General features: G+C 44.2%; 1 protein-coding gene across 2 annotated transcripts in view; it reads right to left on the bottom strand.

Annotated features, from left to right (window-relative positions):
• The window catches only part of SETD3 (SET domain containing 3, actin N3(tau)-histidine methyltransferase), a 67,897-nt gene that overhangs the window by 46,994 nt on the left and 7,393 nt on the right, over positions 1-13,510 (bottom strand). Inside the window, exons 2-4 of one of the 2 annotated variants that reach the window (XM_083348255.1) lie at positions 12,123-12,398; positions 10,697-10,806; positions 10,290-10,382 (exon numbers count right to left, since the gene is read on the bottom strand). In XM_083348255.1, coding sequence (XP_083204381.1) covers positions 10,290-10,382; positions 10,697-10,799 — 196 coding nt within the window. In that variant the 5' untranslated portion in view covers positions 10,800-10,806; positions 12,123-12,398. The remainder of the gene's footprint in view (positions 1-10,289; positions 10,383-10,696; positions 10,807-12,122; positions 12,399-13,510) is intronic. The other variant, XM_083348254.1, reaches the window with a different exon arrangement.

Below are 13,510 nucleotides of genomic sequence, written 5' to 3'. Positions count from 1 at the left end.
GGATGTGGATTGTTAAATCCACGAAGCTGAATTTATGAGGCAAATAAGGAGGTAGTTTTGCTATTTGCCTGTTCCATCTGCGTGTTGCCTTTTCCATTGCCTGTTCGTCTCCCGCGGTGTTGCTGGGTTCGGCTTCTTCGGCCTGACGGTTCCTGCTGCCCTGGTGTCTCCGGGCCTCTCCTAGGAGGCTGCGGTCGGCAGCGGGGGTATTTCCAGCTGTTTTGGGCCGCCATGGGCCGTCGGGTCGGCGCTGCTGTCTGGGACGGTTTTCGGCCGTTTTCGGCGTCTTTGGAGTTTTCGGCGTCCTCAGAGCCCCAGCTGATCGGCGCTTCCGTGAGAGGGGAGGAGAGCCTGTGCGAGATGCCTGCAGACCATTCTGGCGGCAGCGGCAGCAGCGGCAGAGACACTTTGTTATTGGACCTGCCTGTGCTGTTTCTTTGGCGGCTGCGGCGTCTTCGGGCCGTTTGGCGGCGGAGAAGACGGCCGCTTGTTACTTCATTGACAAGGCTGCCCTTTGTGCTGGTTTCGAGCTGCTGCCGGCGATGGAGGTGGTTATGGCGACGGCGTCCTCGGGCTGCTCTGGGCGGTGGAGAGGACGACCATGGCGACAGCGACTCGTTGGGTTCCGGCTGCTTGAGGTGATGGCGGCGACGGTGATGGCGATGGCGGCGTCTTCGAGGCCCGCTGGCCTGTTTTACCGGCAGCGACGATGGCTGTGGCAACGGCGGCGACATAACGGACTACCAACTTATTTATTAACTTATTTATTAACTTATTTATTAATTTTCCATCTGCCTCCTTTTTCCCCTTTGGACTGGGACGGACCTGGGCACAAGCCACAGTGGGAGAGTGGCTTGTTTTACATCGGCAGCCCCATAGAGGTGGGAGCTCTGTGGGTGCTGCCCCACCCAGGGTGGGCATTCTGGACCATCCCCGGGAGCAGACTCGCGCCCCGTTGTGAGAGGACGGGTTGTGGTTCTGCCCCTGGGAGCATCCAACCGAGTGGCAGTAGGTTGGTGGATGGCCAAAATGTTCCACTCCTTACCTTCGAACCTCCTGTTGGATTTTTTAATCATTGGACTGCCCTCTCTGGACTTGCTCGGACTGTATGCATCGATATTCTGATACGGACTTGCTCGCCCTCAGGGGCGCCCCCCTCTCCTGGGTGCGTCCCGCCTTCGTTTCTATCCCCAGTCTCGATGAAGGGCCCAATTATTGGGACCCTGAGAGATGGCCGGGTAAGGCCAGGGGCTCTCGATATAAATTTAATAAGAGGCCCCTGGTTAATTTTTTAGTCAAATTTTTTAGGGGGTTGGGGAGGGGGGTGGGGGGTAGTGGTTGTCTGGCTGTGGGGGGTGGCCAAACAACTGTGTTGCAGGCCAGGCCTAGGTCTGACGGCGTTCGGGGAGAGCGGGTTGTGGTTACATCTGGGGCTCGGGAGCGGGTCGTGGGATTGCCAATTCCGACACTGGGGTATGGCAGCAGGCGTATGGACAGAGGGCCGTATCATTACCGGGAGGGCCGTCTCCGCTGTTTACAAGCGGTGAGGCGCTCCGACCCTCTGGTTCTTCCCCGAGGTGCCGGGAGCGAGGATGTGCAGCCTCCTGAGCTCCGGCTGGTGTACCTGAATGCCAGGTCCGTGGTTAATAAGGCTCCCCTTGTGCGGGATCTGGTGGAGGGTGAGCAGGCGGACCTGGCTTGTATCACCGAGACCTGGTTGGGTCCAGAGGGTGGGGTCCCTTTGGTTGACCTTTGACCACCAGGTTTCCGAGCGTTACACCGGCCTCGGGCTCAAGGTAGGGGCGGGGGAGTGGCGGTTGTTATTAGGGAGACCTTATGTCTGCGGGAGACCACTGTTCCTCAGATAGTCGGGTGTGAGTCTCTCTTTTTGAGGTTTGGTTCGGGGGCGCAGTTGGGCTTGTTGCTGGTGTACATTTCGCCTAGTCACACAGCGGCAGCCCTGCCCGTGCTACTCGATGTCCTCTCCGGTTTGGTGATTGAGTTCCCCAAACTTTTAGTTTTGGGTGACTTCAATCTACCATCCCTGGGAGGGTCATCTGAGTTAGCTCGGGAGTTCATAGCTTCCATGACGGCCATGGACCTGACGCAGGTAATTTCTGAACCAACTCATGAGGGAGGCCACACCCTTGACTTGGTTTTTTTATCTGGACGGTGGTTGGATGATCTTGGTGGGGGCTCTCCATTTATTATGCCCCTGTCATGGACCGATCATCACCTCCTGCGGCTGGTCTTCCGTCTTGCCACCCCCCACTGTGGGGATGCGGAACCAACTAGATGGTACCGCCCCAGACGCTTAATGGACCCTCTCGGGTTCCAGGCAGCGCTGGGATCCCCACCTGCCTCCGTCGCTCACAGCTCGGCAGATGCCTTAGTGGAAGCCTGGAAAAGGGCAGCCACTGAGGCACTGGACCGAGTTGTACCCCTGCGGCCCCTGACCCGGTGCAGATCCCATCGAGCTCCATGGTTCTCCGCGGAGCTCCGGGAGATGAAGCATCGGAAACGGGGCCTAGAGAGCTGCTGGAGGTCCAGCCGATCCGAATCCGACCGGTTGCGGTTAAGAACCTATATTAGGTCTTATCTCGCAGCGATGAGGGCAGCGAGGTGCAATTACTTCTCTGCCCTCATCGCGTCCGCAGATAATTGCCCGGCCGCCCTGTTTAGGGTGACTCGCTCCCTCCTTAATCAGGAGGTGAGGGAGGATCCCTTGCAGGGTCGTGCCGAGGAGTTTGGTCAACATCTGTCAGATAAAATCGCTCGGATTCGGACCGGTTTGGACTCCAGCTGGGCAGAGTCCGACGATCAGGACACGGGCGGTCTTGTCAATGTTATCTGGGAGGAGTTTGATTCTGTGACCCCTGATGAAGTGGACAGGATTATGGGGAGGTTGAGCTCCACCACATGTTTATTGGATCCGTGCCCTTCCTGGCTGGTTTATGCAGCCAGGGAGAGGACACGAGGCTGGTTCCAGGCGGTGATATCTGCTTCTTTGAGTGAAGGTAATTTCCCCACCGTCTTGAAGGAGGCGGTGGTGAGACCTCTCCTCAAGAAGCCTGCCTTGGACCCAGCTGTTTTGAACAACTTTCGTCCAGTCTCCAACCTTCGCTTTCTTGCGAAGGTTGTTGAGAGTGTGGTGGCGCATCAGCTCCCTCTGGTCCTGGATGAAGCGGATTATCTGGACCCGTACCAATCGGGTTTCAGGCCCGGGTACAGCACGGAGACGGCATTGGTCGCTCTGGTGAATGATCTCTGGAGGGCCCGGGATAGGGGATATTCCTCTGTCCTGGTCCTATTAGACCTCTCGGCGGCTTTCGATACCATCGACCATGGTATCCCGCTGCGGCGTCTCAGGGGATTGGGAGTGGGAGGCACAGTTCTTCGGTGGTTCTCCTCCTATCTCCTGGGACGTTCGCAGTCGGTGTTGGCAGGGGGGCAGAGATCGGCCCCTAGGTCTCTCGTTTGTGGAGTTCCTCAGGGTTCGGTTCTCTCGCCTCTCCTGTTCAACATCTACATGAAACCGCTGGATGAGATCATTCGTGGTTTTGGAGTTGGGTATCATCAATATGCTGATGATACCCAACTTTTCATTTCGACCCCAAACCACCCCAGTGATGCCCTCGATGTGATGTCCCGTTGCCTGGAGGCGGTTCGGGTCTGGATGGGGAGGAACAGACTTCAACTCAACCCTGACAAGACTGATTGGCTGTACATTCTGGCATCCCGGGACATTCAAAACGTTCCATCACTTTCTATGGGGGGTGAGTCTTTACCCCCCGTAGATAGGGCTCGCAACTTGGGAGTCCTCCTTGATGCACGGCTCACCTTAGAAGATCATGTAGTAGCCGTGACCAGGGGGGCTTTCGCACAGGTTCGCCTGGTGCGGCAGTTGCAGCCCTATCTAGACCGGGATGCCCTGTGTACGGTCACTCATGCGCTCGTGACCTCTCGTCTTGACTATTGCAAAGCTCTCTACATGGGGCTTCCCCTGAAGACCACTCGGAGGCTCCAACTGGTACAGAATGCGGCCGCGAGAGTTGTCTTGGGAGTTTCCCGGTACTCCCATGTTACACCTTTGCTCCGTGAGCTGCATTGGTTACCAGTTGTCTTCCGGGTGAGGTTCAAGGTCTTAGTGATGGTTTTTAAGTCCTTACATGGCATGGGTCCGGAATACCTCGGGGACCACCTGCTGCCGGCGTCAACTCCCCTCCGCCCCGTGCGTTCCCACAGAGAGGGCCTCCTCAGGGTGCCTCCAGAGAATGTCGGCTGGTGGCCCCCAGGGGGAGGGCCTTCTCTGTGGGCGCTCCGGCTTTGTGGAACCAGCTGCCGGTTGAGCTCCGGATGGCACCGGATCTCCGCTCCTTCCGTCGCGGGTTAAAGACCCATTTATTTGAACAAGCTGGCCTGGCCTGATGGGGAATCACTTAGGGTTTTAATATTTATATATATTTTTATTGTTTTTATTGTGGGCAATAATTTAATTCTTTTTTAATTTTTGTATTTTTGTAGTTTTAAGATATGCCCTGTTCACCGCCCTGAGTCCTTCGGGAGAAGAGCGGTATAAAAATTTAATAAATAAATAATAATAATAATAACCCCATGGTCATGAGAGAGCAATCTGGGCACTTAGCAACCAGCTCATACTTACAATGGTTGAAGTACCCCAGTCACATGATCACCATTTGTGATCTTCCGTGCTGGCTTCCTACAAGTAAAGTCAATGGAGAAGCCAGTACAGAAAGTTACAAGTTGTTCCTGTAAATAACTTTCACTCCCAACACTGTCTTGTTTCCCCTCTCACACTCCACAGCACCCATTCCCCACCTACTTGAACTCACCCATGGCTGCAGAAGTCACTCATATGCCCTCCCACCCTTTGGAACATCCACCCCACATATAGTCATACTAGTGCCAGACTGCAGCAGCCACATCCATGCCCTTCCACTCTCCATGGCACCCACCTCTTGTCTAACTCACACCACATCAGCCATTTACCTGCACACTAGTCTGTTTGTGAACAGACCAAAACTTGTAACTTCCTGCCAACTTCCCCACTGACTTTGCTGTTGGAAGCTGTTGGAAAGTCACAAGGAGGACTTAATGACCTGCAATCTTTACTTGACAACACAACATGGACTGCAAACATGGACTGTAAGGATTGCAGTAGTCATTTACTATCATTAAATGAGAACTATCTATAGTGGATATGTGTTGCTATAGATTTGTACTGTAGTTTAAGAAAAGGATTTAGTTGTGTATATCAGTTTGGGAGATGTAAGGATGTAAGCAATTCTAACCACGTAAGGTAAGATTAAAAATTCTATACATTCTACAGTCAACAATACATCTGGACACTTTTGATATCCCCAGTACTATATGTTTTATCATTATATATAGAATACATATTCTAAACATGATTTTCACATGGGGTCTTAGATGATATAATATCAATGGAAAATATTACACCTAAGTTAGAGAAAAGGTTTAATTTGGAAAATGTAGGTAGAATTCAATATAATTTCTTCTTTGCAGAATTGCTTGTTTGGTACAAACTCCAAGGATCATATGAATGTTGGTATCCATTATGCCATTTGTTTTTGTGTAAAAGGTAAAGGTAAAGGTTCCCCCGCACATGTGTACTAGTCATTTCCAACTCTAGGGGCCGGTGCTCATCTCCGTTTCAAAGCCGAAGAGCCAGCGCTTGTCCGAGGACATCTCTGTGGTCATGTGGCCGGCATGACTAGACGCCAAAGGCGCACGGAACGCTGTTACCTTCCCACCGTAGTGGTCCCTATTTTTCTACTTGCATTTAGACGTGCTTTCGAACTGCTAGGTTGGCAGAAGCTGGGACAAGTAACAGGCGCTCACTGTTACGCGGCACTCGGGATTCGACCCGCCAAACTGCCGACCATCTGATCGACAAGTTTAGCATCCTAACCCACTGACTTGATGAAAATCATTCCCATTATTAGTGGATGTAAACTTGAGAGAAGAAGTAAAGCTTTAGCTACTGGTTTAACATTAGCCTCAATGCCCTAACCTCAACTTTAGATACAGGTATTTCTTGCTTAATGACTGATTACTTAGCAACCATTTGAAGTTATCATGGACTCCCCCCCAAGATGTTAACAAGCTGGTTCCAGTATTCCCATGTGGCACTCCCCCCCCCCCGTGGTTACATGATTGATTGCATTTTGGGCACTTAGCAATCAGTTCGCCTTTATAGGCATTTGCAGCATTCCATGGTCACATGACACGATTTACAACTTTTGTCGAAGACTGGCCTTTGGGGGCAGTTTTCAGCAAAAAATGCTAATAGGAATGCATTGACTCACTTAACAACTGCAGTGTTCAATTGACCACTAGAAAAGAAAAAAAAAGTCATAAAATTGGGTGCCTTGACACGACTGTCATGACTTATGATAAAACTCTGCAGTGGCGTAGCGTGGGTTGTCAGCACCCGGGGCAAGGCAAGTAATTTGCGCCCCCTAACCCGCTGGGCGGCCGCTGCACTGTCCCTCCCCCAGATAGTCCCTCGCTCTCTCTCCGCACCGCACTGCATGCCTGGCACCCCCCCTCCACAGTGGGCGGCGACCCGGCGGCTCGGATTGGATTCGCACAGCCAGCACTGCAGTGAGAGAGTGAGTGAGCCAGGCAGGGGCAGAGAGCTGCGAGTGTGAGCGCGCCCCCCCAGATGTTGCGCCCGGTGCGGCCGGCCCCCCCTGCCCCCCCCACGCTACGCCACTGAAACTCTGGTCTCACAAGAGCATTCTTCCCAAAAGAGGGAAGGGTTCCTTACAGTATTGGGCCAAGATTGTAGCATGGAAAAGTTTTAATACTGCTAGTACTAATCTGCCTCTGATTAAAGAAAAATGCTTGATGACTGACTGTTGAAGAACCGGGAGACATAATCACAACAGGCCATCCAGGTTCCTTGGGATGGAAAATCATTGCCAAGTATTTAAATGTGTTTCCATTTTGGTCTTTGAAGTAATGACCATGTCTTTAGATTTTTGCTAGTAACAACCTGTTCTGTGTATAGTATTGGACTATAGAATTCATTGTGTTCGTAAGCCTTATTGGACAGTAACAGTTGAGAACTGTGTCATGTACATACAGAAGTATCACAATTTTGAAGTCTGCTAATTTGGGGGCATGATAGTGTGACTTGTTCACTGATTCAGTCATGGAATTAATAAACAAATTAGAGAAATGATCAGTCTATAATTTTAATGATAGGTTTATTTTAACAGTAAGGGACACAGAATAACAACAAAATATCCAGAAAATGCATTTCAAAAAAGTTATAAATTGATTTGCATTTTAATAAGTCCAATAAATATTTGATCCCCTATCAATCAGCAAGATTTCTGGCTCCAGAGAGTGCTTCTAATCTGAGCCTGTTACATGTATAAAAGACACCTGTCCACAGAAGCAATCAATCAATCAATCAATCAGATTCCAAACTCTTCATCACGGCCAAGACCAAAGAACTGTCCAAGAATGCCAGGGACAAGATTGTAGACCTACAAAAGCTGGAATGGGCTACAAGACCATCACCAAGCAGCTTGGTGAGAAGGTGACAACAGTTGGTGCGATTATTCGCAAATGGAAGAAACACAAAATAACTGTCAATCTCCCTCGGTCTGGGGCTCCATACAAGATCTCACCTCATGGAGCTTCAATGATCATGAGAATGGTAAGGAATCAGCCTAGAACTACACAGGAGGATCTTGTCAATGATCTCAAGGCAGTTGGGACCATAGTCACCAAGAAAACAATTGGTAACACACTACACCGTGAAGGACTGAAATCCTGCAGTGCCTGCAAGGTCCCCTTGCTCAAGAAAGCACACGTACAGGCCTGTGTGAAGTTTGCCAATAAACATCTGAATGATTCAGAGGAGAACTGGCTGAAAGTATTGTGGTCAGATGAGACCAAAATCGAGCTCTTTGGCATTAACTCAACTTGCCATGTTTGGAGGAAGAGGAATGCTGTCTGTGACCTCAAAAATACCATCCCCACCGTCAAACATGGAGGTGGAAACATTATGCTTTGGCGGTGTTTTTCTGCTAAGGGGACAGGACAACTTCACCACATCAAAAGGACAATGGATGTACTATGTACCATCAAATCTTGGGTGAGAACCTTTTTCCCTCAGCAAGGGCACTGAAAATGGGTTGTGGATGGGTATTCCAACATGGCAATGGCCCAAAACACACAGCCAAGGCAACAAAGGAGTGGCTGAAGAAGAAACACCTTAAGGTCCCGGAGTGGCTAGTCTCCAGACCTTAATCCTATAGAAAATCTGTGGAGAAAGCTGAAGGTTCAAGCTGCCAAACGTCAGCCTCGAAACCTTAATGACTTGGAGAGGATTTGCAAAGAGGATTGTGACAAAATCCCTCCTGAGATGTGTGCAAACCTGGTGGCCAACTACAAGAAACGTCTGACCTCTGTGACTGCCAACACAGGTTTTGCCACCAGCTACTAAGTTATGTTTTGTGAAGGGGTCAAATACTTATTTCACTCATTAAAATGCAAATCAATTTATAACTTTTTTGAAATGAATTTTTCTGGATTTTTTGTTGTTCTGTCTCTCACTGTTAAAATAAGCCTGTCATTAAAATTATAGACTGATCATTTCCTTGTCTGTACGTGAATGTACAAAATCAACAAGAGATCAAATATTTTTTTCCCTCATTTAGAAGCATACAATTTTCAGGAACAGGCTATAATTACATTTGTATGACAAATCAGTCTCCAGCTTTGAATATCTGTTTGTGCCTGCAGATGATATAGTGGCTTTTCATTTATGTCCATTAATACCAAGAGCTCCTAAACCAGCAAAGGCAAGCAGGAACATTCCTTCTGTACATAGTTTTCCCTTCCATGCTACCTTGGACAAAGTTATCAGCAAAACTAAACAGAGAACATATCTAATGATTACTTGGATGTAAGAGGTGGGTGGGCTGGGTACAGGAATATGCATGTACGTCTATACACAGAAAGAAATGTAAATTATTGAAATTTGAATACAAATATTAAAACTTTTATACTGTATATTTACATTATTAATTTGCAGTTTTTATAAACAAAATATTTTCATTCACAACTGTGAAGAAAACCACCGAAGAAGCAGTTTCAAGTTATTCTCCCACTTGTGGATATGCATGTTCTAAATTGTGAATATGCATGTTGAATCCTTCAGTGAACAGTTAAGAAGGAATAATTTTTCACTATACAATGAAAGAATATTATTTCCCAAATGTAGTTTGATCATTAAAATTCACCACACTCAATATGTACTTTGATTAAACTTTTAAAAACTTGATACAAATAAGAAAAATATATAAATACAATGCTTATCTTTCGAAACAAATTGCTTTCACTATAATCATTACTAGCAAATAATAAATCAGATTATCCACTAAGATTTTAACAAGGTTCCCCCCTATAAAATCTTGCTTTAATAAAAACTAAATAATCAATTGTGCATTGCCAATAATTTTGTCAGTATTGATGAGGGTGTGACTTTTCGTCTTATTTCTTGATTAAGTTATTGTTTCATACTTGATTGTTTCTCCAAGTTGGTAGCTCCTCATTTAGAGTATTGTTTATTGCTTGCTTGTCTGTCTGATATTAATCATGCTTTTAATCCTCCTTGCTAGAGAGGAGGTATTCTGGTCTTTCTGTTTCCTTTTCAGCTTTTTAATCGTCTCTTTTGAATGGTGTGTGAATATTGTTTATCTCTATGTACATGTTGATAGCTGATTTCCCTGAGTGCTAGGAATTCCATAGGGTAAGTGGATTTAACTTGGTCTAGGATGCTTAGTTTCCCAGTTGAAACTGCAAGCCCTAAGTGTTGTGAAATTAAGGATACACAATAAATAGCCTAATCAAGGAACCACCACGAAGAAAAGAACACCCCTACCAATTCTGATAGGGCAAGCTAGTGTATATAAACAGACAGCAAACCCAATTCTTCTAGCACAGAAGATGTTACCTACCAAGTAACAAAATGTTGAAATGTAGGCAAAAAATCCAACCAATCTTAGAAAGCCAAAGACTCTAATTTTGCTTGAAATTTATTTATTTAAATCTATTTATATGGCCAACCATTTCACTAACGCAACAGTGGCAACTGAGAAAGATGGGGGGAAAAATAACATAGATACAACCTGAACAATACATTTCAAAACCAATAGAAGGCAATTAAACATTATTTCAAAGCAACTTCTTACCATAATCTATCAGACCCTGCTCTCTTCACATACCTTTCTGCTTTTTACGAATTCTCTCAACAAGAGCTCGGATCTGCTGATATTCTTCCCACTCTTTTCCAGGACCTGGGGTTGGGCTGCTACATTCTGTAAGCATAAGCAAAAACTTAATTTGGTATGTCTGTAAATGTGTACATTCATCAGAAAATTATTATACAAACGTTATACATAAATCCTATTCATTCTAAATACTAGAAACATAAATCTAGAAAACCTAAAAATCTCTAAAATATTTCAGGATACAATATCAAAACCCAGAAAACAGAAGACGTACATGCAATTGTTCAAAAAATATTCTAAACAAGCACTGCTTCCATGTTTGAATTCTGAACATTTTTTCTTCTTCACGTGGATATTCTTATTCCCTTCCCCTGTCAAAAAATTTAAGATAATATACTTACTCTGTAACAATTCACTAATCAGATTCAATATCTCCTTTGGAGAGACAGCTGTTGTAGCTCCAGTACCTGACTTCTGTGTTTTCACTCTGCTTTTTTTCCCCATCTTCTAGCTTTAAGAGAATAACAACCAAATAAGCAGCATTCTTTAGTTAATATGTAAGATGTGCAGGGCATTCAAAAGAGATGATTTTCAAAGTACATCTTCTCAAACAGCAAAGCAGTTACCGTATATGATTTAAAGCTGCTATGAAGATTGTCCAATTGTCTCTGCATGTATGTGTAATAAGTAATTTCCACAGTAACTAGCAGAGACCCACCTATACACGAACTGGTAATCCTCAATTAATGACTGCTCTGTTCAGCAAATATGAAACTTATGATTGGTCCTGCAATTTACAACTGTCACAGTATTCCTATCAAGCCCAAGCCCAAAGACAACAGTAAAATCCAATTTACTTAACCCTTCCTTTACCACTGCTTACTTATTATCACTTGATAGCCATTTGTGAGCTTCACAACCAGCTTCCAATAAGCAGTCAATGAGAAGCTGGCAATAAGTCACAAATTGCACATGTGAAGTCACACTTAATGACCATGGATGATCAACTGCAATAGAAATGATGCCAATAAGTCCAGTCTGGTTATATGATATTTCACTTAACAATCACATTGCTTAGCAACAGAATTGCCAATCATTAAATGAGGACTACCTATACATACATGCAAAAATGATAAAGGCTAAGCAAAGGACATAGTTGCTTTAATGCTTCAAGAAAAATGTGCTTTCATTTTAATGCTTTGCACAGCCTTGTTCATTTCCTGTTTGAAACAAAGAAGGTTCAACAACTGCAACTGGATTTTCATGTATGTAAGAACTGATAGATAGTATTAAAGAAAATTTAAAAAATACTCAAGCAAACAAAAGTGAATGTTTAACATGTATACTCAGCTTACTGAATTTGAAAATATTCATATTGAAGTATCTCAAAAACTACAAAGGTACACAGTCAAAATTTGATAACAATAGAACTTACTTATATACCGCTTTATAGTGTTTTACAGCACTCTGAGTGCTTTACAAATATCCGCAGCAATCTGGGTCCTCATTTTACTGACCTCGGGAGGATGGAAGACTGAGTCAACCTAGAGCCAGTCAGGATCGAATTCCTGGCTTTAGGCAGAGTTAGCTTGCAATACTGCATTCTAAACACTGCACCACCATGGCTTCCACATACACATGTTGATCTTCACAAACATGTATGTGGAAGTGTGTCATGGCTTAAACAAAGAAGATGGCCTCTGAAAAACAGTTGTTGATGCTCACCAGGATGGAAAGTCACAAAACCATTTTCAAAGAGTTTGGATTCCACCAGTCCACTGTCAGGCAGATCAAGTACAAAAGGAGGCAATTCAACACCATAGTTACCTTCCCCAGACATGGTCAATTAACCAAGATCATACCAAGAGGAAGAGCAAGACATATAATATCCTTGGGTAGTCTCAAAGAAGTCCAGGGTAATGTCTAAGGACTAAACATAGTCTCATTGCAATCAGAGTTCAGACTTAGTTTTGATACACGAAGGGGGAATGAGGGAGTTGACCAATTCCTCAAATAATAGACAGAATGCGTATTGGTTCTTTTGAAACTTTTCAATGCCTTCAATAAATCAGCTATAATTTCTTTGTTATTATCTTGTTCTTTCTGTAAGAAAAAGTTCATAATTGTCACTAGATAATATCTACTCCAGCCTATGGCTGTTGGCCTACATATCATAAGGTTTTATCATTATCTGCATTTAACACACATACAAAGAGACTGATTTTTTTATCAAATAAATAGCTCTACCTCTACTTTTCATTTACTATCTCAAAAAATCTGAATACTTCCTAACTCAGTAAATTCAAAGTTATGTACTATTCTTTGTAAAGTGTTCTATAAGAAAAAAACAATTCTATAAACTATATATTCATGAACATTAACAACTTCAGTTCTCTGAATGTCTCTGAGCACAGGAAACCAAGCATGAAAAATTACTTGTAAGGAGATACATGAATTATCATATTACATCACATCATAACTTGTACTCTAGCACATGGAATTATTAATTCTGTGTTTCTAGTATTTAGATATAAGTAATGTGAATTATTATACCATATCATGACTGATATATTTTGTTCAGTATCACTTCATTTAGAAAGATTAATAGTCTTTTATCCTTACAAAAATATATATTAAAATATGGCTTTATTTGTAAGATAAGTTCATGTAAGAATGTTATGATGGTAAATAAACTGAATAATGACACTGAATATTTTTCTATGTACTTCCTTCACTCAAAACTAGACCATCAAGTAACACCTAACATCTAATAAATAGATAGGAAGGGAAGACAAAAAATAAACATAAATTAGTATGCATGTAATTATTCTAAATCTTTGACTATTAATTAATTCCACAACTGTTTCCAATACACATATTTAGCTTTTCAGAGTCTAAATTGATATACAGGTAAACAATTTGAATAAGAATATAATCTTAGATTTTAAAATGTTTTTTCATACTTGAGGCCTAATTGAAAGAAGTAAAAAAGTTTCACTGCAGAGAACTTTCTTCAAAAATATCTAATGAAAGGATATTCTATATATAAGAAATAACTTGATGAAAACTGTAGATTTGAATACATTTGGGTCAATATAAAATGGGGAAAAAATGACATTGCCATAGGTGTATACTATAGGCTGCCCAACCAAGCAGAGGAAATAGATGAACTTTTTGCTAGTCAGCTAACTAAGGTATGTAGGAAGCACATCAGA

Source organism: Vipera ursinii (assembly GCF_947247035.1).
Source record: "Vipera ursinii genome assembly, chromosome: 1".
Taxonomy (NCBI): Eukaryota; Metazoa; Chordata; class Lepidosauria; order Squamata; family Viperidae; genus Vipera; species Vipera ursinii.
This window is presented reverse-complemented; position numbering and strand designations above follow the sequence as displayed.